Source organism: Trachypithecus francoisi, unplaced genomic scaffold, assembly GCF_009764315.1.
Source record: "Trachypithecus francoisi isolate TF-2019V2 unplaced genomic scaffold, Tfra_2.0 Lachesis_group1, whole genome shotgun sequence".
Classification (NCBI taxonomy): domain Eukaryota; kingdom Metazoa; phylum Chordata; class Mammalia; order Primates; family Cercopithecidae; genus Trachypithecus; species Trachypithecus francoisi.
Window position 1 is genome coordinate 2,141,861 of NW_022681454.1, and position 25,061 is coordinate 2,166,921.

General features: G+C 53.6%; 1 protein-coding gene and 1 pseudogene across 2 annotated transcripts in view; both read right to left on the reverse strand.

Annotated features, from left to right (window-relative positions):
- Positions 1 to 1,259: 1,259 nt before the first annotated feature.
- The window catches only part of POLN (DNA polymerase nu), a 165,959-nt gene continuing 142,157 nt past the window's right edge, over positions 1,260 to 25,061 (reverse strand). For both annotated transcript variants that reach the window (XM_033213480.1, XM_033213481.1), the window contains 6 exons: positions 16,227 to 16,358; positions 11,966 to 12,076; positions 11,300 to 11,378; positions 4,842 to 4,909; positions 2,274 to 2,335; positions 1,260 to 1,595 (listed from right to left, as the gene is read on the reverse strand). In XM_033213480.1, coding sequence (XP_033069371.1) covers positions 1,410 to 1,595; positions 2,274 to 2,335; positions 4,842 to 4,909; positions 11,300 to 11,378; positions 11,966 to 12,076; positions 16,227 to 16,358 — 638 coding nt within the window. In that variant the 3' untranslated portion in view covers positions 1,260 to 1,409. The remainder of the gene's footprint in view (positions 1,596 to 2,273; positions 2,336 to 4,841; positions 4,910 to 11,299; positions 11,379 to 11,965; positions 12,077 to 16,226; positions 16,359 to 25,061) is intronic.
- Positions 19,264 to 21,506, reverse strand: LOC117085049 (annotated as a pseudogene).

Genomic DNA, 25,061 nt, shown 5'->3' on the forward strand with positions numbered 1-25,061 from the left:
ATGACCCATGTTCAGTGGGCACAGGCAAGCCGCGCGTGTGACACAGCCGCCATTTGAAAGAGGGCAGGGTAGTACACATGGTGTGGTGGGGGAGGCCACTGCTCAAATCCACAGCGCCATCTGCACCCCATACACTCACCCCTGGCTGGCCTCCTGCAGTGGCACCAGGTATCCCCACGTGCAGCCAGCACCTTGATGGTGAGCCTGAGTGCTGGCCGCTCTGTGGGTGGCACCCACAGAGGTGACAACCCTGAAGGGTGCAGGGGGCCCTGTGCCCCACTTTAAGGGATGCTCTTGGAGCCCGGACCCAGACCTTGGTAAGGAAGTACATGGGAGGGGCTGAGGCACCCGGGGCGGGGGTGGCCTGAAAGCAGGACCCCAGGAGCACATTTCCAGGGGCCACCACAGAGACAGGGAGCCATGGTACAGGGTGAGGATGCAGCTGAAATCCTGGCTGGTGCAGTTTTGAGCCCTGTGACCTTTTGGTGCCTCAGTTTCCCCACATGCAAAGGGGGAATCGTGTTGGTGCCTCTGTCGCAGCCTGCTGTGAGGTGGAGGCGAGTCACAGGTGTCCTGCTGGGCTGGCAAGCAAGGCCACTGTGCATGAGGGAAGGCAGAGGGGCACATGGGATGGGAAGAGTCTGGAGGGGCTGCTTGGAGCACTGGCTGTCTGGCGGGAGCCAGCCTGTTTGCAGCCACTGGTCACCAGCCTGCAGAAGGCTCATGGGAGAGACCTTGTGGCCTGACAGCATGTGACCCCAGATGCCCACAGGTCCATGGCGGAGGCCTCCAGTGGGTGGGCAGGCCTTCTCATAGAGGGGCCCCTCTGGTCCTCCTGACGCATCAGTCAGGAACACAAGCTCCAGGGGCCTCAGTGCCTGCGGGGAGACTGCGTTCTCTCCGTCTCAGTACAGGGCTGCACGCTGGGCTGGCCTGGGAGGATGGTGCACGCCCTGGGCCATGGCTTCCTAAAACAAAGGGAGCCAGCAGTGGGGGGACACCACAGGGCGTCAGAGCTGGTGGCTTCTTGGACACCTGCCAGGGGTGAGCAGCTGCTGAGCCACGAGGGAGCCCTTCCCCTGGAATCCATGGGGGAGAGAGCCAGGAGTGCCTACCCTCTCTGGAGTGTCTGGCCCAGAACCAGCCTGGGTCACTCGCATTTTGGGGCACTCAGCCCTGCCCCGGCCAAGTGGCTGGGGGTTGTGGACGAGACATTTCCCATGCACAGGAAGAATTCACTCAGACAAGGATAAAGAGAAGCTTTGCACAGGCATTTACTCCAGGGGATGACAGGCCACCCCAGCCCCAAAGGGTTAATGCGTCCTGGGGCACACAGAGCTGGTGACCTTGGGGAAGGCCACACAATGGACTGTTGGAAACCAGTTCTCTCCTCCCACTGTTGCCTGGGGCTACAGACAAAATGAAGGCGAAAAATGCGGGGGCGGGGGGTGGCTGCTGACACGGGACCCGGGGGTAGCCAGGCTGTTGCTGGGAGACTCAGTGCGACATGGGCCTAGTGGAGGGCCCCAGGCCTCCTGCAGTGGCAGCAGGTGTCCCCATGAGCGGCCGGCACTCAGGCTAACCTTGAGGGGTACCTGCAGATGGCAGCCAGAGGTGAGCCCGAGGCCTGGGCCAGCCATCCCCAGCCACCTCCCAGACCCCACACAGGGGGACAGGGCCTACAGCACACAGGTGCACACATCCAGACACGTGATCAGACAGCCACACCCACACGTGTGCATCCACGTGCACACTCACCACACTCGCCCAGTAACAGGCGTTTGCCACATCCACCTCCCAGTCACGACACCTCGATCTTGGCGGAGGTTCCCCCACCTGCCAGGGCCTCTGTGCCAGTGGGTAGGCTGCGGCTGGCAGACAAGGTGCCCTTGGACGGGTGGGTGTGTCCTGGGTGTGCTTGCCCCTCAGGGTCCTGCCCCCGAAAGGATCGGTGGTTCCTAGAGGCCAGGAGAGCCCTCCCCGGGGTCCCTGACCCTGAGTGGACCAAGCCTCCACAGCTCTTGACAGGGAAGGAGGGGTCCAGCCCCGGCTGCTGTCCCTGTTCACTGAAGTGAGCAGAGTCGGGTGGGGCTTCCCAGCTTCAGGGACCGTCCAGCCTCCACTTCTGTGCCTGCTGTGGAGTGGCCATCTCCGGGCCAGGGCCATCTCAGGGCTGGGGCTGCACCCTTTGGCCTGGCTCTTCTGCCCTGGGGGTGCTGGCCTCCCCTCACCCTGGGCTCCGTGAGACTGGGCAGGGTTGGGTGTCCCCTCACCTGAAGCTGCAGCTCCAATGCCTGCACCTGTTCCAAGGACTCCATGGTCCTCCTGACGAGAGCTAGAGTGCGGGAGAGAGAGGAGGCCCTGCTGGTCCCTTGGCCTTGGGGCCTGGGAGCCGAAGACAAGAGAACTTCCAGGCCCAAGTTCTGCCCTGACCCCCGAGCCCCCTTGTTTTTCCTGTATCCACTCGGTCACCCAAACCAGCTGTGGGACCTTAATGCCCACAAGCAGCCCGAGTGCCCGGCCCCTGAGGCTGGGTCCAGCTCCCCCGACCCCGTCTACAGTCCAGGATGCCTCTCGCAGGCCCCTTGGCCCTCGCTGCAGCCCCTCCTCCTGGCCTGGCCCGCCACGCTGCACTGGCCCTCACCCCTACCCCTCCGGCTCAGCTCACCCCGGCTGGGGGCCGTGGGGTGGGGCAGGCGTCATGCCAGCTCTGTTCCAGAGCCTCTGGGGCTGGGAGGAGGGGGAGGCACAGGGAGCCCCACCAGCCAGAGCCACCAGGCACACAAGAACCCCCAATCCCCACTACTACCGGGTGAAGTTGGAGGAGACAGTGGCTTTGTACCACGGGCAGACGGGCCCCGTTGTGGAGGCCTGGATCACCATGCAGCAGTGGGGCTCAGAGCCCTGAGAAAAGGAAGGCCTGGGCAGGGGGTGGGGGCAGGGGCAGGACCCGCAAGCTCAGGCTTTCTGAGGGCTCGCTCTGAATCCCTGAGCCCCTGGATAAACATTCGTTCAGTCCTTTTGTGCTGTGTGACACCGCAATGCAAAGATGGTGGCAGGAGCCCTAAGTTGTGGTGGGCACCACCTCCATTTCCAGCCCTGCTGGCCCCAGCAGAGCCAGGGCCTCCCTGGCGTGTCCTGAGCCAAGGCCAGTGGCCACCTGAGCTCTGTGGCCCTCAGTGTCTTCTGTGCAGGAGCCGGTCACTGTCTGCAGGGAGCTGTCAGCCAGCAGGTGGGCATATGGCCCATGTGCACGGTGGGGAGCCCTGCAGAAGGACCTGGGCCGCCCTGGGGACCTTCTTATGGGGACAAGGCTGGAGAGCCCATGCAGTCCAAGCTGGACCATTGTTCCTCATGCTGGCTGGGGCTACCCCAAGTGTGCAGAGAACTGGCCCCTCCTCTGTGCCTGGTGGGGTGGTGCTGCTGACTGAGTGCGTGATCCCAAGCAACTGCTGCTCAGAGAGGGGCAGCAAGTGTGGGGCTGAGCTGGCACTCAGTTGGAGTGCTCCCTGTGGGGCCTCGGAAGGGCAGGCAGGGCAGAGATGCTGGGCGCTACACGCCGCCTGGGAGACATGATCTGACCCCCAGCCCTTCAGGGATGGTGCAGGCCCTGCCCAACCCCCGGTTCCCCAGGCCCTGCAGTCCCTGGCCCTGAGTGCTCTTGAGAGAGCAGTGCACAGGCTGCAGCCTGCCTCAGGAGCTGCCAGGCCAGCTGGAGGAAGCTGCTCCCGGGAACAAGGCCGTTTGGGAATGTTTTCTTTCCTTTTTTAACCTACAGCTGAGCACACGTTATACTTGTTAAATGGTCACGTAAGATGGGTGTGTTTTCAAATGAGTGGCTGGACATAGTTTTCAAGTGGCAGAGCCCTGCTTTAGGCTGGAGTGGGCTGGGTGGGCACCAGGGATGGAAGCCTCACATCCCTAAGGGTAAGACCTGGAGAGGGTGGGGCTAGGAGGGCATGGTGACCACCACTCGAGAGTTGGTGCCCGAAGCTTCCAGCCCTGATGCTCCCGTGCCTCTTCTCCCAACGCATGAAGATGCCCTGGCCATTTACAGACCTGGCCTGGAGAACTGGGGGCACAGGTCCCCGTGGGCACCTGCCCTCACCTCTCCCGTGAGGCCAGAATGGGAGCCTCCATGGGACCAGTGGCTGGGTGTTGTGGGGAGGTCCTGGCCCTCCCAAGGGAGACAGAAAGAACCCCTTGGCCTGACCGCTGGGGGTGACTCTGCCTGAGCTCACTCATCTATGGGCTCAGCAGAGAGGGGTGGCCTGTGGGACAGGATGGGACCCAGGCCTGAAGTCTGTGCTGAGCCTGCGGGGCCTCAGTGACTCCAACACCCCCACAAGAACACCTGCTGCCCGCTCCATAGCTGGCCCCAGTGCCCACTCCCCATCTTTCTAGATCCCCAAGACATAGAGGCCTCGGGCCTCAGACAAAGCAGCCTTGGGTGTCTGCAGCTGCTCTCCGGAGCTCCCGTCAGCTGGAACACCTGGCGCTCTCAGGGGCGGAGCCCACTTGGGCCTTTCAAGGGCCCCCAAACCCAGGCTGGCCCCTCTGCCTGCCAGGACCCAGGTGACACAGCAACATGAGGTGGGGCAGCAGCCGGGGGGCTTTCCTGGGCTGTGCCCATGGAGCATGGAGCCTCCTCTTAGCTGTTCATGAAGACCAAGCAACGCTGTGTTGCCCCAGGGCTACCTGCACACTCCGGGATGCCCCAGGGCTACCTGCACACTCCGGGATGCCCCAGGACTACCTGCACACTCCGGGATGCCCCAGGCTACCTGCACACTCCGGGATGCCCCAGGGCTACCTGCACACTCAGGGATGCCCCAGGCTACCTGCACACTCCGGGATCTGCGGATCTTCCACTTCAAACAGCAGCTCATCATGGATCTGGGCCACCAGCCTGGCAGGGAGGGAGGGGGTCACCTTGGGAGGCCAGGACTGTGGGGTGGGGGCTCAGGGGTGCATGCAGAGGCGGGGGCCCATCCGCAAGGTTTCTGAAAGGTGGTTCTGGCATGGGGGCCCAAGAGGATGTGGCTCCGTGAGGCATGGGGAGGACCCAGCCCATGGGCACCACTGCCTGAGGTCACCCGTCACCAGGACAGCGCTGGGGAGTTGGGAGAAGGGGTGATAGGGAGACAGGCTGGAAGGAAGTGACTCTGGTCTGCTGCAAGGAAGCAGGTGGCACACCCAGCAGGAGGGGCTGGGCGCCCCGTGTCCGCCCACCCAGGTTGGTCCCGTGGGGCTGAGCAGTTCGCGTTCTGAAGTCTGGGCAGGGATGGAAAACAGCCCTTCGCGAACTGTTGTGGGGCCTGACATGGGCTGAGTCTCATGAACAACATCATGGGTTCCTGTGCCCTCAAGGCTTCTTGGAGAGGCGGGGTACTCATTCCTGGCTCCTGCCTCACTCTGGTGAGCGTCCAGCCAGCCCCAGCCAGGCCCCAGCCAAGCCCCACCCTTCCCCAGCCTCCTTCATGGAGCCCCTCAGTGCCCCTCCCAGGGCGTCAGCAGGGAGAGCAGGGGGGACCCGAGTGAGAGGAGATTCCGGTGAAATGCACTGCCGGGGGCAGGTCCCTGGGGCAGGGCTTACAGATTGAAGTGCAAGTTCAAGTGTGCACAAGGTGGACGGATCATGGCTCTGGGCGATCAGCTCTTAAGGGCCCGCACCACGCGGGGCACAGACCCGGCCAGGGCTGGATTCAGCCAGGGCGCTGCGGCTCCACATGCTCCTTGGAGATGGGTGATACACACCTTGGGCAGATGACGCCTCAAATCTTGGTGATGCGAGATCTCTGCTGAGGCCTGCTGCCCCCAGACCCACTGCCAGCCTCTCATGTGGGGTGGACACGGGCAGCTCACCCTGTGCCCTCGGGAGGGGATGTGCGGTGTGGGAGACTCACAGGATGAGCTGCTGGGAAGGATGGGGTGCCAAGGGGTCCCACACGCTGTGTCCTCTGTGTGACCTTGGCTCTGTCTCCTGGGTCGAGCCTTCATGGGCAGGAGTCACGTCCTATCTTCGACCCTGCTGCCTGTCCTTGGCCGGCACAGACAGGGGCACAGCGGGCCCAGGGCCCTAGGGAGCTGGGCTACAAGGGAGCCCTCGCCGGGCAATAGTCACAGGCATATGATGGAGAGCCCTAGCTGGGATGAGGGGCAGCCTTCAAGCCCCAGAGTACAGGTGGGCCATGCTGGCACTTTCCGCAGGGGATGTGGACTTTGCAACAGAGATTTCCGGTAACGTGCCCCAATCCGCCCTTCCTCTCTTTCTTCACGTTGGTCCCTTTGTTGCTGGGTGGGGTGGAGGTGGGGCTGTGTCCTCAGCTACAAAGGACATTTCCCAGGCTCTCTCTCAGGCAGGGTGGCCCAGGACTGCATTCCCTCCAGCTTCCAAGGAGGCTTTTTTTTTTCCCCCCTTAGCAGGGAGGGAGGTGAGGAGTGGGATGGAAAAAGACTCCAGGAAAGCTCCTAAAAGGGAAGGCTCTTTAAAGGGCTGACTGTAAAGGGCTGCCAGGGGCAGATGCTCTTCTGACCACTACTACTTTCTCCTTTTGCCTGGAAGGTGTGATGGCTAGAGCAGCAACCTCCATCATAGCACCAGGAGGGAATGGCCAGGGAGCCAGAGGGACTTCGGTACTGCTGCTCTGAGCCTCTGAAACAAAGCAACCACTGTTATCGGGACTTCTCATGATGGGAGAAAAATCTGCCTTCTGGAGTCTGAGCTATTGTAGCTTGGGCCTGTGTCCCTGACGGCCAAGTGTACATCCTCCTGGGTGTACATCCACAGGACACTACGTGGGCCCAGATAGCGGTACAGTGGTGCTCACACCCTCCAGCAGGCTGCCCCCAGGGAGCGGGAGGTGGGCCTGTGCTTTATGTGCAACCTCTGGCCAGTGGCCGTGGACACTGCCCTTCCAGAAGTCAGAGGGGTGAGAGAGCCCCAGGCGGTCAGCACCAGCAAGCTTGTCTTAAACTAACTTCAAGGCCTCGGGCAGAAGTCCTTGTCTCCCAAGAGAACTTACTTTTCAAATGGGCAGAAACCTCAGAAAAGGCACTTGTAACTTTTTCCAGATTTAGCAGAAGCAGTTTTCACACTTCTTGAAATTACATTGTGAAATTCTGAGCTGCTGGTGTGGCAGGAACCTAAGAATAGGTGTAGTTGTCAGTCACTTACACATCATTCTCGCAGCCACTGAGACATGACCGCGCTTCTAATTGGGAAATGGGGCACGGGTGAAAGAAGAAGGACGTCTGTCATCTCCGTGTGGGGTGGAGGCATGCAGGACCTTGGATCCTGTTGTGTTCCGGAAGGGAGTGGACTTCTGGTGCAACGCATATCCCTGTTCCTGAGAGGGGATGGCCACAGCGCTGCTGTGTTCTGCATCTGGATGGCCTCACTGAGATCACTGCACCAGTAGGAGAAGGTTCCAGAAGAGCCTCACTGAGATCACTGCACCAGTAGGAGAATGTTCCAGAAGAGCCTCACTGTGTTGCCCTGTCTGGGGCCTGCAGGAGCAGCTTCCTTGCAACGGATGCCCCCAGCCCTGCTGAACTGCTTTGAGGACTCATCCTAAGAGTGTGGGCGCATGGTGGCCTCATGCAGACCCGCCTCGAGAAGGCCCAGGGGAGGGACCATCACAGCACTGACACGTTCTGAAACCCAGGAAGGCCTTTTCATAAAGGGCCTGCATCAGAAGAGACAGGACAGCTGAGCCATGGCACAAAGGCCTGTGAACACTGGCCACTGGCCTCCTGCTCTGAGCCCGACCTCTCTGGTCTTTTTCGGGTCTGGACCGAGAGACACGAACAAATGCCATTTCTCTATCACAGGGACTGTGGGTGGTGAATGGGGACTGTCCTGGGGCCCAGCGCACCTGGGCAGACCCCTGGGGTGGCCAGATGAATCTTTGTGGTTGTTGTTAGACAGAATCTCGCTCTCGCCCAGGCTGGAGTGCAGTGGTGCGATCTCGGCTCACTCTAGGGGCACCGTGTGCCTCCCAGTGATCGAGTTTCATGCCTGCTGCTTCAGGCAGAGATGCCCGGCCACATTGAGTCTGCACCCGTCCCTTCCAGACGCCATCCACAGCCTTTCACGTTACTCCTGGAAGAACAAATTACGTTCACAAAACACAGACCATGGAGTGCCCAATATTCCACATGAGTTGCTTTGCATTTTGCTGTGAGAGCATTTCCTCGTGACAGCCAATGGCTGATAATAGAGAGACGACTAGCGGGTAACTGTTTTCCTGAGTAAAAGTGTCTGTGTCCAGCTTTCGGAAGGACTCAGTCAGCAACAGACAAAGACCTCAGCTCCTCACATGGCAACTTCCTTCATCAGTTCCACAAGGGTTGAAAGTGAATCGACTTTTTCTTTTTTTGAGGCAAGGTCTTACCCTGTCGTCCAGGCTGGAGTGCAGTGATGTGATCATGGCTCACTGCAGCCCTGACCTCCCAGGCTCAGGTGGTCCTCCCACTTCAGCCTCCTGATTAGCTGGGACTACAGGTGTGCACCACCATGGCTTTTTTTTTTTTTTTTCTGTAGAGACAGGTTTCACTATGTTGCCCAGGCAACACATATGTTGGTCACAAACTCCTGAGCTCAAGTGATCCACCCGACTCGGCCTCCCCAGTGCTGGGATTACAGGTGTGAGCCACTGCACCCAGCCTTGAATCAACTTTTCTAGACTTGCAGTATCTTAGAGGCAGGAGCACCATTTGGCTTTCAGTTCCTGCCAAAACTAGCACAAGCTGCTCATATCCTGGGAGAAGCTATAATTTACCTGCAGAAACTGTGGAAGTGAGCGGGATGCCTGGATTTCAGGACACCATGAGAACACTGTGCGGCACTAGAGGCTGCTGGCATCAGTGTGTATGGATGTGTGTGCATAGGTGTGTGGATACACGTGTGTGTCCGTGTGTGTGCATGTGTATGGGCGCATGTGCTTATGTGTGCATGTGTGTGCATGTACGTGTGCGTGTGCATGCACACGTGTGTGTTGGGAAGGAATGCAGATGGCAGCGAGATGGGGCAGGAGAGGACTGAGAGTGAATCTTTTTTTTTGTTGTTGTTAGAGTTTTGCTCTGTCATCCAGGCTGGATTGCAGTGGTGTGATCTCGGCTCACTGCAATCTCCACCTCCCGGGTTCAAGCGATCCTCCTGCCTCAACCTCCTGAGTAGCTGGGATTACAGGTGTGTGCCACCACACCTGGCTAATTTTTGTATTTTTAGCAGAGATGACGTTTTGCCATGTTGGCCAAGTTGTTCTCAAACTCCTGACCTCAGGTGATGCATCCGCTTCAGCCTCCCAAAGTGCTGGGATTACAGGTGTGAGCCACCACGCCCAGCTGAGAGTAAATCTTCTAATGCCCCACTCCTGCCTCCTGATCACTTCAGTTACTGCAGAAAGCAGCACTGATAGCCCACAGCCCAGTGAAGCTGCAAGCAGAGCCTCTGGGGCAGTGCTTAGACCCTGTGGGGTCTCAGGTATCCTCCCTCCCTGGGATGAGAGCCTAGGCTTCGGCCTCCTTCTGGGCTTCGTTTCCCTGAGGTTTTGGGTGACTGTGGACCAGAGGAAGTACCCAGAGGGGCTGCAAGGGGAGGAGCCAGCTGGGGTTCGGTGGACTTAGAGACCACCCCCTCCTCTCCATTGCTGGGTGTCACACCTTGGCCTGGGCAGGGCCATTGCTGGGGACACAGTTCTGCACAAAGTTGCTGAAATCACTGGAACAGCACAGGTTTGAAAGCCACAGTGACAGGAGTGAGTTCGTGAAGACATAAGGAGGCCACTTTTTTTTTTTTTTTTTTTTTTTTTTTTTTTTTTTTGAGACGGAGTCTCGCTCTGTCTCCCGGGCTGGAGTGCAGTGGCCGGATCTCAGCTCACTGCAAGCTCCGCCTCCCGGGTTTACGCCATTCTCCTGCCTCAGCCTCCGAGTAGCTGGGACTACAGGCGCCTGCCACCTCGCCCGGCTAGTTTTTTCTATTTTTTAGTAGAGACGGGGTTTCACCGTGTTAGCCAGGATGGTCTCGATCTCCTGACCTCGTGATCCGCCCGTCTCGGCCTCCCAAAGTGCTGGGATTACAGGCTTGAGCCACCGCGCCCGGCCAAGGAGGCCACTTTTAAAGAGAGATGAGGGATCTCTAATAAGGCAAAAAATCATGCCTTGAGAATGTAAAATAACATCAAAAGCCAAGAGAAAGTTGTGAGCTCAGATGTTGTAAAGTTGTAGGCAGGACATGGGTTTGTGTAAGCTCCTGCAAGGAGGTTTGTGATGAGATGGAAAAGAGCGGCCACGGGTAGGCAGGACCCACAACCCAAAGTCAGGGGTGTGCACACTGGGGAGGCCTGAGCCACATCTTATACTCTAGAGGCCTCTGCCTCAGCCCACCCTGGGCTCCCCTCCTGGATGCATCTGCAGTGGCAGGTGCACCCGGGTCTGCAGAGGCTGCCCCCATGGGACTGGTGCCAAGAGCTTGAGGGCCCTTAGGGTGCGGGTAGGAAAACGTTCATGGTGGGTCAGAGTGCGAGAGGCCCTTCTGGGGGCTGACATCGTGGGGGGCTGAGGCAGGTTAGCTCCCAGAAGGGGCTCCGGGATTCCTGAGGGGATCCCCCACAAGGAGAACGAGGAGAGGAGGTGTCTGGGTGGCCATTTCCAGCAACCCCAGGGCCTTGGTTGGCAAGGAGGAGGTGGTCGGGTGAGTTGTCCCCTGGCTGCCCAAACTCTTGAGGTATGTGCCTTGGGGGAATAACTGAGGCAGGGACAGAGGCCTGAAAGAGCTGTGGCCTGGGGGGCAGCCACAGCGGAGCCTCCGCCACTAAGGCACATCTGAATGTTGGCTCTGGGCTCGGGGCTGCAGCCAGAGCTGGACATGGGGCACACTGCCAGGCATTGGTGGCAGCAACAGGTAGGAGTGGGGACACTTTGGAGTTCCCAGGGTCCTGCTCAAGGGGCTGAGGGGTTCACCTCCCTCTGGGGTGGGCAGCCCCAAGGGGTGCCCCTATGCTGTGCAGACATCCTGAGGAGGAGGGGTTTGGGGGAGACAGCATTTCTGTCTGGAAAGGCCTCATCTGCGCCCCATGCTGGTAGATGGCTGATTGTTGTCTGCATGCCTGCTGGGAGTAGCCCCCAGGGCCTTCCACAGTCTGAGAGCCTCGGGAGGGGTTGGGGGCCCGATGAGCAGAGATGGTGAGCAGTCAGAATCGCGAGCCCCCAGAGGGTCTTCCCGCAGAACACTAACCCTCCCATCCAAGCCCTGGGAAGGGCTGGGGCCCAGGCAGGCTGACTGCCACCCACTGACCTGGCCGTCAAGGTGCGGGAAGTGGCCACTGCAGTGAAGACACGGATCATGGCCAGCTTGCAGAGGTCAGCAGCGGAGCCTGTGGGGCACGTGGTGCTGTCTTGAGGTCCCAAGGCACACGGTTCATGGTGCACTCAGCATTTGGCACTGTCGCCACAGCTCTCACGGCACCTCCACACAGAGGTGCTGGCTCTGAGCTGTCTGAGTGCCAAGGCCACAGACAACTGCAGGCAGACACTTCATCCTTGCTCCTCCCGCCCTCTTGCTCCTGCAGGGCACCTGGGTTTTGGGTGCCTTGTTCCCGGAGGCCTCACCCCTGCCAGGCATGCATGGAGAGGATGGAAGGGCCTAGGCCAAGCACCAAGGGACTGAGCTCCAGGTCTGCTAAACCCTTGAAGCCTCAGTTTCCCACCGCAGAGATATGGGAAACAGTATTGCCTAGGCCCAGCTCTTGGGGGAGTCATCCTAGCTGCAAAGATGACCGTGTCCCCTCACGCACCCTGACAGTAACTGCCAGGCAGGACATGGGTAGTGTAAGCTCCTGCAAGGAGGTTTGTGATGAGCAGGAAACCCCACATCAGTGATCAGTGGGTACCACCAGCCCTATGACTGCTAAAACCCAAGAAGCAAATGGACACAGAACTACAGGGTAAGAGGCTTCCGTACCTTGCACCACAAAGTTCACTGCCTGTCGCTCTGCTTGTGCCCGGAGTTGCTGGTCATGAGCGTGAATCCTTGGCAGTGGTCTCCTTCTGCCCATGATGGACACCACATAGCCTGAGTCACACAGAGCAAAAGCAGATGAGGGACAGAAACAGGCACTGCAGCAGGTGCAGCTCCCTTGGGCCAGGTCCAGAGGCCCCAGAGAGACAGCCACACTGCAGTGCAGACTCCGAGCCTCCCCTGGGCCCTTTGAGTCTATTGCAGGGGCAAGTGAGCTCTCCAGTGGGAAAGCAAGGGTCTGCTGCTGGGCACTCTGCACTTTTTTTTTTTTTTTTTTTTTTTGAGACAGAGTGAGACTCTGTCACCCAGGCTGGAGTGTAGTGGTGCAATCTTGGCTCATTGCAGCCTCCTCCTTCTGGGTTCAAGCAATTCTTCTGCCTCAGCCTCCTGAATAGCTGGGATTACAGGCACCTGCCACCATGCCCAGCTAATTTTCTATATTTTTAGTAGAGACGGGGTTTCACCATGTTGACCGGGCTGGTCTTGAACTCCTGACTTCAGGTGATCCACCCACCTTGGCCTCCAAAGCACTGGGATTACAGTGGGGAGCCACTGCCCCGGCCATACTCTGCACTCTCAGCTCTGCACTCTCCCGACTTCTAGCTGCACCTGGATCTCACATAGGACGAGGGAGGGCAGCTTTTGCAAAGTCATGTGGAGGCCTTGGGCCCAGGAGTAACTCTGAACTGTGTGGAATGGAGGAGAAAGGGGTCAGCCCACATCCTCAAGGAGGGGCATGTCTGAGTCAAGTCCACACCCTGCACTGGGAAGATCCAATCTTGTGAGGCCTGAAGTGTATGCGATTTGGGGACTCTTTTTAAGAAAATGACTATATTCCTGACCAGTGAGGACTTCTGCTTTAACTAGGTGTGGGTGGGAAATCAATCCTCCACCTGTGACTGAGGATGAGAAGAATTTCCCACATCTGTAATAATCATGAAAGCGACAAGGGACTGAGCACCTACTACATGCCGGGCAATACGCAGGATTCCTGAGAGGGGCTGGCATGAGGACCCGAGACAGCTTCTGCTCTGACCTGGTCCCTTTCCGCTCCTGCTGTTTCGTCGGTCTAGTGAGTTTTGACGGGACGCTGGGCAGTGTGAATTTTATGTTGTGGAATGCTGGGGTATGCTGTCTTCCTTTTGAGGGTGTTGTGGCAGGCTTAGGTTACTTGCCAATCATCCTGATTCTTTTGAGGGTTGCTTCTAAGCTTTGTTAGAGTGGATTTGGAATAGTTGTAATCTAGGGCTAGTCTAGACCTGTCTCTAAAGTGTGACCCTTCTGAGGCCTCTGCTGAATGTCCCAAGTGTCTAACAAAGACTCTCCGCTCTGGATGGTCAGAACTCAAACATCTCCCAGTTCCATGTGAACTCTGGAATCACCCAGCTTACTGCTCCCAGCAGTTTTTGTGCTTAGTCCCGTAGCGTTTCACTCAATGTATGTGTATCTTAGTGTTCAAACACAGACACAAGGGAGACTCCTTGAAGATTTACAAAGCTCTCTCTCTCTAGCTCCCTCCTCTCTGACACTCTGACTTGCAAAATCCAGCTGCATCTGCCTCCCCAGTCTGGATCCATGTCTCCTCCACTCATCAAGACCACTCTGCAGTCTGCGTGGCTCCCCCTCCACACATGGGCTGTGCCTCTGGACACAGGGCGTTCATAGGACTCAGCCATTGGCGTCTTTTCTCTCAGATACAAGAGCAATACGCTACCCACTAGCTAGTATTGGGAACAGCTGCTCCAGGTATTTTGCCTGGTTTTCTGGTTCTTCAGGGTGGGTGCAAAGTCTGAAGCCAGTGACTTCCTTGTGGCCTAAGGCAGAAGTCTCCTGACTCCATACATTTCAAACCTCATTTCTCCTCCATCCAGTGCTACCAGTGCCAGTACCTGTAGCTCCTGTTCATACTTGAGATGCCCTCTGGCCCTGGCCTTCTGTGGTGATGCTCGCATGGCACCAGTGCTCCTGGAAGCCACTCTTGTGCCAGGATGGCTAGCACCACACCACACAGAGAAAGCAGGGGACCACAGGAGCACCAGCAGGAAAATCCACATTAAATGAGTTGCCAGCTCAACTGGCTGTGGCCCCACTGATGCCACCCGGCATAGAAAGGTGTGTGGTGGAGAAAGCCAGAGCGGTGGAGGCAGCAGTCCTAGCCGAATGTAGCTGAAACACTTTCTTTTGACATGTTTACAAAATGTAGAAGGACGTGAGCACATTGCAGGGCCTCTACCAGGGCCTTGGGACGGCCAGCATCAGAGTAAGTCTTCTCCAGCTGGGGCGGCCAAGTGCCCTGTGGGGAGCACTGACCCCTGAGGACTGGTGGCCAGAGAGGCATCTGAGATCCCAGCTGGCTCCTAGCTTTTGATGCCTCCTTGACATCTCTTACGTGCCATTCTCCCTCCGCCCCTCCTCCGTTACTGTGTTAATGCCTGCATGCTTCTAGATTATTCTCAGGGGTGGCTTTGACTGCACCTCAAATCTCTTTCCCACATCGTGACTGGAATCATTTTTGAAGGACAAAGCTCAGGTTCTTTCTGCATGGAGTGTCATGCGTGGTCTGGGTTTACCCAGCCCTACCTGTTCTCTGGCCCACCTGTCCATGTTGGCACTCCTCCTGGCCCTTCCTGTCTCTACTCAGGTCGCCAGTTCCATGGGATGGAGGCTGGCACAGCTCCCTTGGGGCCTCTGCAACTGCTCTGTTCCTCTCACACCTGGATGCCACCTTCCTGTCCTTGTCTGGATGCTTGTGGGTTTACTGTGTCCCCCAAGGACTATAAGCTCCATGGGAGGAAGCAGCTTGTGTCTCAGGTGCCGGAGAGGCCCCCCTTCCAGGCTAGCATGGGCTGTGGCACAGATGCTGCCCACCTGCCCGTCTGCTGTCACACCAATGAGGAGCCTGTAGCAGGGCTGGCCGGAGCTCATAGGGCTTGGGCACGGGCCCCAGAGTGAAAAGTCATCAATGAATCACTGGGAGAGGCTCACCGAGAGGGTCTACGAGGCTGCACACAGACACTGCCAGCACCCAGAGGCAACAGGTCACAGCATCTAGGATGCCGGCCCTGCGGAGGCCAACTCTCCGGCTGGTTTCCTTGCTCCCAGTGAGTGCTGAGTGCTGTGAGTGCTCCTCCTGTGTCTGTCGTTCATCCTCCTCTTTGCTGTTTATTTCATTAATTTCTGCTCTCCCACTGATTTCTTCCCTTTTTTCTCTGCTGCTTGTTTCCAGATTTCTTGTGTAGAACACAACTCATTTATGCCCACAACTTTCTCTTTCTTTAAAAAATACTCCTTTAAAAGATTCCTTTACGGCCAGGTGCGGTGGCTCAAGCCTGTAATCCTAGCACTTTGGGAGGCCGAGACGGGCGGATCACGAGGTCAGGAGATCGAGACCATCCTGGCTAACACGGTGAAACCCTGTCTCTACTAAAAAATACAAAAAACTAGCCGGGCGAGGTGGCGGCGCCTGTAGTCCCAGCTACTCGGGAGGCTGAGGCAGGAGAATGGCGTAAACCTGGGAGGCGGAGCTTGCAGTGAGCTGAGATCCGGCCACTGCACTCCAGCCCGGGCGACAGAGCAAGACTCCATCTCAAAAAAAAATAAAAAAAGATTCCTTTACTTCTAAGTGAGGTGTCAGCTTAGCCACATCCCAGTTTCTGATGAGATACTTTTACTGTAATTTATTTCTCACATTTTCTTAGGATTTCTTTTTTTAATCCTAAATTATTAGGAGTATAATCAATTTCCAAATAGGTAGGTGGAAGGTTGGCTACACACACTCAGACATACATGTATGAAAACACCTTTTCATTGTGTGATGGTCACAGAATATGTTCTACTTGATATTCTTTGAAATTTATTTGGGTTTCCTTTGTGACCTGATTGTGGTGATATTTGTAAATATACCAGTGCTTTTCACAAGAATCCATGTTTTCCCTTTCTAGGTGCAGGCTTGTATCTGTTTTTACCTATGTGCCCATCCACCATCTAGTCACTCAAGTATGGTCACTGTGTTGCTTCAAGCCGCCCAGACTCTTGTCCCTTCTTGTGTGGAAGCTTCAGCCCTATTTGTCCAACAAGAGCTGAGGATTCACCCAGGCCCCGAAACCAACCTCAGGACCCAGGGCCCGCCCGCCCACCACCCACCAGCTGTCCCCCCATCCTCCCACAGAGGGTGGGCAGGAAGCTCTGGTTGTGGCCAACTCACCTGTCTGGTGACACTGGGCAATAGCTGCTCGGGCAAAGTCCTTGATTTTCTTGTACTTCTGCAAAAAACTCTCCAAAAACTGGGCAGCTTCCTGAACAGGAACTCCAAGGCAAGCAGCAAGCCTCTCCTTCCCTGTCAGTCAGAGAGACGCATGTCAAGGCCTCACTCACACCAACCGTGACCGTGTGCATGGGTTCAGTGAGTCAGGTCCGGTTGACAGCACTGGTCTTTTCTGATGGGTTGGGATGAGTTGGTGTTGGCTTTACAAGCTGGGTGCTAGGGGCCAATCAATCGGGACTGGGGCCTGTGAAACATTTATTATTCAGTGATACTGATTCAGCGCCTGCCAGGTGTTTCAGGTAATGTGGTGACGAAGTAGACACGGTCCCTCCTCCCAGTGCGGCCAGTGGGAGACCCAATTCCAGAACTGCGGAGGTTAGAGTGGGGCACAGAGGAAAAGAGGAAGGGGAAGTTCCATGCTCAAAGCACGAGAAAATGGTGCTCAGGAGTTCAATATTCGGTTCTAGAAGATGCAGGTGTTCTTGTGACACTGCTGGTAGAAATGTCTCTGGTTGGGGCCAGGCATGGTGGCTCATGCCTATAGTCCCAGCATTTTAGGAGGTTGAGGCGGACGGATCACTTAGGCCAGGAGTTCAAGATCAGCCTGGGCAACAAAGTGAGGCCTAGTTTCTATTTATCAACAAGAAAAGAAAAGAAAACAAGGACTTTGGCTGGGCAGTGGCTGAGTTCCACAAGCGTGTGAGCAGGTTCAGCGACCACAGAAGCCTGGGTCTGGGCCCAGTCCCACCAGGAGGCTCCGTGTGGCCCTGGGGACGTTGCCTGACCCACATGAAAGCCCGTTTCTGCACTGTATATTAGGAACAAGAGCCCTTATTCCCAGCTGGGAGCCCCATGAGCTAAGGCATGGGAAGCTCTAAGCAGAGCGTGGTTCCTACTTGGTACTCAATATACACTCCTTCCCTCCCATTTTCCTCCAGAAGAGACTAATAATGTAAATAGAGAATGAGGAATCCATGAGGACATCATCCCTTGCTTGACAGTGGGATCCTAGGGAGAGCCTTGGCCCTGGGGAGTGCTGTGTCCTTGGAAGGAACCCCAGAGAGACAAGCAGCCTGAAGACCTGCCTTCCTGGGGGAGCATGCCCGGGACCAGCGGTGGTCTTGGCTGTCCTCTGTGATAGGTACACTCTGGGGTTGTACTAGAGGGTGCTCCATGGACCTTTGGACAGGATAGTGCAGAAACATGGCCCGGGGGTGAAGGTGTGGGGTCTGTGAAGACCAGGGAAGAACCCTCTGGAGGAATGGGACCGAGTGGCCTCTCTGATTCAGCCCTTCTTTCAGCCAGGCGACTCCTGGCCCTGGCCAGCTAATGGTGCAGCAGCTCTGGACAGAGAGAATATTCAAGTCTTAGGAGAGTGAAGGGGCAGGTGTTTGCTTTCACCGCTTTGCCAGCAAGAGTGGGAAGGTCTGGGGTGCCCTGTTCTCCCCAAGTTTATCCTGGCAGAGAGGGATAAAGTCATAGTCCTTCTATGCCCAGGACTGCCTGATGAATTGGCACCATTTGGCTGGAAATGAAAAATCTCCAATATCTCTTTTAGGGCTTAAAACCTATTATTGTGATATCCTCACAAATAAGTTATGTGTTCTGCTACACTTTACTGAAATAATTCATCTATGACTCTTTCGTTCTGTCAAATTCCAACCACCACCCTCACCTAGTGCCTCAGCTATGGTGCTGCAATGGAAAATTCCCTTGGCTCTCAGAAAGAAATCCCATGGTGGCTAGATACACAAGGTTGGCCAGATGAGACTTTCTTTGAGTATCTTCTTAGACAAGTCTTTTCTCACCTCCAATCTGCTGTTAAACCCATCTGGTGAATTTTTTATTTCAGATATGCAGTTCTAGAAATTCCATTTTAGAATTTTATGTCTTGAGGTTTTCTTTTTTCATTTATTATGAGCATATTTTCTTTTACTTCCTTGAGCTTAGTTATTAATAGCAACTTTAAAATCCTCGTCTGTTAATTCCAACATCTGGGTCATCTTAGGATCTGTTTCCATGATTGCCTTTTCTCTTAAGTATGGTTAAGCTATTCTGTTTCTTCCTGTTTAGGAATTTGGGGTTGTATGCTGGATATCATGTATGATATATGTAGAGTTTTGGATCCTATTATGTTCTTCTAAGGGGTGCTATTTTTTTTGTTGTTTTTCTTTTTTTTTTTGAGACAGTGTCTTGCTCTGTTACCCAGGCTGGAGGGCAATGGTATGATCATAGCTCACTGCAGCCTTCAATTCCTGGACTCAGGCGATCCTCCTGCCTCAGCCTTCTGAGTAGCTGGGACTACAGATGTATGCCCACCATGTCTGGTTAAGGAGTACCAATTTTTTGTTTACACTTTTTATATATTTATTTTAAAGTGTATATTTAGGACAAATGGTTTTTAAAAATATATAAAAATAATTCACATAAAAATCCAACTTCTATATTTACATGGTGCCTTAAAAGATTTTCATTTTATTATCATTAAAAATATATTTCAACAATCTCCACAGTACTCTCAAAAGTCAGGAATGTTAAGATTTTCTAATAGAAAAATTTTAGTATTTATGTACACGAAAATAATGAAACTAGGAATTATACCATATTTTAAAATATAATGTCTCAACTATGCTATGCCACATAAGAATAATCCTCACATTAAACGATTATAATTCCAAGTCCTGGCATTTTCATTGATGAACAAAGCACAAAAATATTTTACAGAAAAAAATATTGCATCATAAAAAACATAGAAAGTGGAATGCTTCAAACAAAAATATCTGAGGTCTGATTTCACAACATCAAGTTTCCATATCCACTTTGTAAACATATACTCAGTATAGGTTACCAACTTAAATAAAGTCAGTTATCACCGAAAGAAGACATAGTTAAAAAAAATTCAGTGCAAAAATACATATCAACTAATCAACTGACGTGCAACAACTTTGGTGAAAATCACAATTTGAATCCCATCATATAAAGTGATTCTCTGAAGACTTTAATTAAAAATAAAAAGCTCTACAACAGCAATCAAGTTTTCCTTTTGTTACTATTCTCTAGTAAATGCTTTTTTTGATTAGCTTTTACAATGTCATCAGGTGATGCTGATTTGAAGTCAATGGTGTTATTGCTACAAGAGGACTTATTTCTTTGTCCTTTACATCTTGAACTTGTCTACCATAAAGAAAATTCTTACAGAAGTCAAGGGTGCGTCGCTTGCAGCTTTTCAGTGGGTGACAAAGACACAGTGTTGAGGCAAAAGCTGAAGGTCTAGCAGCAAGGGTCTTGGTCCAAGACAGAGAAAAAGGTGGTTTCCTAGTCAGACAGCCTTTATTGTTTTTCTTATTATCCTTAGCAAAATTGGAATTCTTCCCTAGCTTTGAACTTAGAACTTCAGTTCGTGACAACGGAGCAATGGATTGGTCTACTATAGGCTTTGAAACAAAATCCGGGTTTTTATAAGGACACTGAGATCAATATTTGAATCTATTCCAGGAGACCTCTCTTCAGATAAACTGACCTCAAAGGACTCTTTTTTTTTTTTTTTTTTTGAGACAGAGTCTCGCTCTGTCGCCCGGGCTGGAGTGCAGTGGCTAGTTCTCAGCTCACTGCAAGCTCCGCCTCCCGGGTTCACGCCATTCTCCTGCCTCAGCCTCTGAGTAGCTGGGACTACAGGCGCCCGCCACCTCGCCCGGCTAGTTTTTTGTATTTTTTAGTAGAGACGGGGTTTCACCGTGTTAGCCAGGATGGTCTCGATCTCCTGACCTCGTGATCCGCCTGTCTCGGCCTCCCAAAGTGCTGGGATTACAGGCTTGAGCCACCGCGCCCGGCCAAAGGACTCTTTCTTAATCTGAGAGTCATATACATCAATTGTTTCTGCAGTCAATTCAGAAAGCGACAAATTCTCAAGGTCTCTTGTGAGAAGCTTTAGGAAATGCCAGTGACAACAGAGATCCTGTTAATTCTGATATTCCGGGTGAAGACTGACAGCGATTTGCTAATTGTGACAGGGGAAAGGATCCCAAACTTAGATCTGTGAAACTGGTAGATGACTGGTTACAAAGGTCAGACAAAGTAAAGCACTGGCTTATATTGTTTTCTTTGTGTTTCTGTAACAGTTCAGTTAGGGATGGACTTTCACATTGAGAAAACTGCAAATTATCATTTTTAAAAATGTAATTCTTGGCACTTTGTTCAACTAAAGAAACACTTCCAACTTCAGTTTCTTTACTAGCATTTAAATTATCAACAGTGATATTTTCCAATGAGCTAGTTAAGCACAAAGGATTATTTGAACTTCCTAAACTGCCTTGTACTGGAATGTTTTGAAAATCAGATAGTGAATTATTTTGAATATATAAAGAATTACTCAGTGTTGTGCTCTTTATCATGATGGCCTTTAAATCTGGCATTTCTTTGAATGCAGAACCATCTTTGGAAACACATTCGGATGCATGAGGTCTCAACAGATCAGCATCTAGGTTCTTTGAAAGTAGACTTTCCAGACTGCCTGTAGACGATAATCTACAGATGGCTGACTGTCCCAGGAATCTCTTGACATCATGAATTAGGTCAGCTAGTGAAAGTTCTTTTGTTAACTTACGTGATTCCAGTTTATTTTTCCTATGGAGTAAACAGTGACTTGGAACTGAAGAATTATGAGATAATCCGTATTTTCCTACTAAGCTAGAAAAATTAAAGGGTTTGCTACTATAATCCAAATGATTTGCTGACTGATAAGAACTTTGAACATTATTAGCTGAAACTTCAGAAGAAGAAAAGAAGACTCCTTACCTTTTGTTGTCTTTCCTGTAGATACTGTTCCCTTATTCTCGTCCTTCAAATTCTGCATGCTAATCCAGAACCCCTGACAAAGGCTTCTGCACATCAAACTTGTTCTTCAGAACTGCTTCAATTAATATTTCATCTGGCACAGCATCTCCAAGTACCTTCTCTCATTTGATCAAGGCACGAATAAAGATGAGCTTGATCAAATCCACTGAGCTGATGGTTCGAAACAGAATTGGAAGATTCTTTCAGATCTTCATGATCATATTCTTCTACAGGCTCAACGGAAGGTTTGTTACCCCGTGAATAAATAAACTGAGCAGCTGTTGATGGTGAAATACAATAATCATCCTCTACAGACTGGCCATAGAGATCATCAACTTCAAAATCTTCATCGTAGTCAAAGCCTCGAACATTTCGATGCTGGGCCATGACGGCGGAGAGGGCGTTTGCCACAGCCCCTTAACTCCTTCCAAAACACTCCGCTTAGATATGGGAGTACTAATTTTTTTTTTTTTTTTTGAGACGGAGTCTCGTTCTGTCGCCCAGGCTGGAGTGCAGTGGCCGGATCTCAGCTCACTGCAAGCTCCGCCTCCCGGGTTTAGGCCATTCTCCTGCCTCAGCCTCCTGAGTAGCTGGGACTACAGGTGCCCGCCACCACGTCCGGCTAGTTTTTTTGTATTTTTTTAGTAGAGACGGGGTTTTACCGTGTTAGTCAGGATGGTCTCGATCTCCTGACCTCATGATCTGCCCGTCTTGGCCTCCCAAAGTGCTGGGATTACAGGCTTGAGCCACTACACCCGGCCAGGAATACTAATTTTTTTTAAAGGGGCACTTAGTTTGGCCAAAATCAAACTCTGTCTCCCTGCAGTGGGAAAACGCTGAAATCTCAGGTCAGTCCTTTTTGCCTTGGCTTCTGGATTGTTTGGAGTCTGTCCCATTCATGCATAGTCAGGAGTCAGCCAAGGATCTGAGTAGAGTTCATACCTGGAATTTGGCCTCATTTCCTGGCTCTCTTCTTTCTAGAATTTCTCCCTTCACTTTCCCAGATCCTCTGGTTGTCCAGAACTCTGTCCTCCAGTTCTTCAAGCTAGTAGGATTGTATGTTCCTAGCAGAGTTTCTGTCCCCACAGCATCAACTGAGGTTTGCCTTCAGGTAAGGGGCTATAGAATGAGAAATTCACCAGTGCCATTCCCTTCTTCCAGGTGTCAGCTGACCTCCAATTTCTGTTGCTCTGGTCACTTCCCACTGCCTCTGGGTAGTTGTCTTTTGATACATTTTCCACAGTTTAAAGTTGATCCCTGCAGGAGGGCTGCTCCAATGGGAGCGACTTGGCCATCACCAGAAGTCATGCCTTGCTTTCTAAATACTTATGGCCAAGGGAGAATCCCTTTCCTTTCTTCTATGGAGCTGTCGGGATCTCTGAAGGGCAGCGGGTGGCCTCAGTCCCCATGCATGAAGAAAGTCCATCTACAAGAGAGCGGATGGTGTGGTAGCTCCACAAGCAGCAGGGACGAGAGACTGAGATGGAGCCTGAGGGTCCAGGAGGACTTCCAGGCCCTGGATCCTTGCTCCTCACTCCTTGGACACCCTTAGCAGTGGGGCTGTCACACTCAAAGGTCACTGTCCCTTCCCCAAGCGGGATGGCTTTTGGCTCTGTGGGGACTTCTCTGTCCCACGCTTCCTGTGGACTGCTCCTTCTTTTCATAGAACTTGTCCCCACACTGTGATTCCGTTGACCCTGTTTCACACACAGGCCCTGAGAGATCTGCAAACTAGGGGCACTAAGTCCTCCCTACCTCTTAAATCCTACATGAACACACAATTTGACTCTTCCCACAGACAGCTAATCCTATCTGGTGGGTACACATGTGAGTCTATGTATGTGTGTGTGCTACAATTTGACATTTAGCGGGACAATCTTCACTCCCTTTCCTCCAAGTGCTCTTCTGCTCCACACATATTGCTAACAGGCTTTCACTCCTGTTTATGTCTCTAGGGATGAACAAGTGCCTGTACATCGTGGGCCTTTGGGAACATGGGCTGGTCTAGCTGGAACAGACCTGACATTAAATCCTATGCTACTTTCAAAACTCAGCTCGGGTGTTGCTGCTCTGGGCCAGCTCCTGGACTCTCCCAACTCTCCTTGGGCTGGGTCCCTCCCCTGGCTCCCTTGGTACCAGGGACTCCTGCAGATGCACTGATGGCACAGTGCTACGTGCCCAGGCCTGCTCCTGAGTCTCCTCTGACAGGTGCAAGCCCCTCGGGAGCAGGCACTGAGCCAGAGGGCGTGCCCTCAGCACAGGCCTGTGGGTCACATGATGACTGGATGTGGAGGCAAGCTTCAGAGTCATGGAGTCATCTGAGAAGACTCAAGGGTTAGACTCTAGGAGCAATAGGGGCTCAGAGCAAGATCCGAGGAGTCAGGAGCTGCTTCCAGGAGAAGGCAGGTTCCTGTTGGGCTCAGCAGCGGCCATGAGCAGGGCCGTCAGGCTGGGGATGGATATTTGAATTCAGTTGACTGATAGAGGAGCAGTGAGATTGTGAGCCAGCCTCTGGGGTCAAGGCTCCCGGACAGTGGCTGCTCTGTGACTCCGTGTGTTCCCCGCCAGCTCCTCCACAGTGGCTGCGGGGGCTGAGCGTACAGACCCTGCACCCTCTGGGGCATCTCCCCTGCCTCTCACACAGTCCTGCCGCTTCCTCTGCTATCTTCTTTACAGTTTTCACAATAGTCATGTCGCCGATTTCTCAAGAATGTGTAGGAACCATGCCTTGCCCCGTGCCCCCAGCATTTGTGGGTCATTCAGAGGTACGTTATGTGAAAACACGTCACTGCAATCCGCTGCAAGCCGGTAGGTGCAAAGCTCCTCTATGGAATTTCCAAAGGGTGCCCAGCGGCCCGGGAGGCCTGGCAAGCTCACGGGCTTCCTCAGTCCCAGCTCATGTGACAAAGTTTCAAACACAAGGAGAACAGAGATGCAGCCTAAGCCCACAGCGGCGGATACACAGTAATTCCAGCTGTCAAGCCAGACCGGAACAATGGGAGCAGCAGAGCCGGAGGCTCAGGGTGGGAACCCGTGTCACTGTCACAACTAAAAGCAGCCAAATTACCCTTTTCAACATTGTGGCTAATGACTCAGTGCTTATTTACAAAATGCAGCTCTTTTCCTCTCCAGGAAAAAAAAAAGAAAAAGAAAAAGAAAGTGAATACTCCAGAAGGAGCCACTTGGGTGGCAGAGAAGACCACCTTTTTCTGAGGAGGTCAGGGCAGCCATCCTGCCGGAGCACAGCCATCCTGCCGGAGCACAGCAGCCCCACGGCAGGTGCTTGGCACCCTCATTCTGTGTTCCTCCCTCCTGGCTGGATTTGGGGTGGCTGCCCCAGCTGGGGACAAGGCCGGGGCTGCCACAGGAGACCTACAGAAGCTGCTCAGGCACTTGGAGGCATTCATTGACATGGCACAGAAGTGAAGTAGGAGTCAGACATAATGGCAGATGACACAGATGAGAGCTGACTGTGCCAGGTATGGCCCCGTCCACCCTATGAAAGCACTTTCCCAGGAGGAGATGGCACAGGGAGGCGGAGGGCCTTGTACAAGGCCACACAGTCAGGAGGTGACAGGGTTGGGGATCAAGTCCAGGCTGCCTGGCCCAGGATTGGGGAGGCGATGTCTTGCCCGCAGAGCAGAAGCAAATGTTATGTTTGCAACACAAGATGCTGGAGCAGGATGCAAGGCAACAAACTCTCATGTAATGTGGCAGAGTGATGCCTTCCCCCCCAAGACAGAGGCCCCAGGGAGGCTCAGGGGTACAGCACAGAAGAGGCTGAGAGGAGGAAGTGGACCAAGCAGCTCTGAGGAGAATCAATCCAATGTCACACTACTGTCACTCCCAGAATCTAGTTCTTTAAAACAAAGTTTCTTAGTCTATTTTCCAAAAACCATGTACACAATCAGAATGTTTTCAAAAGTGGAGCTGAGACCACCA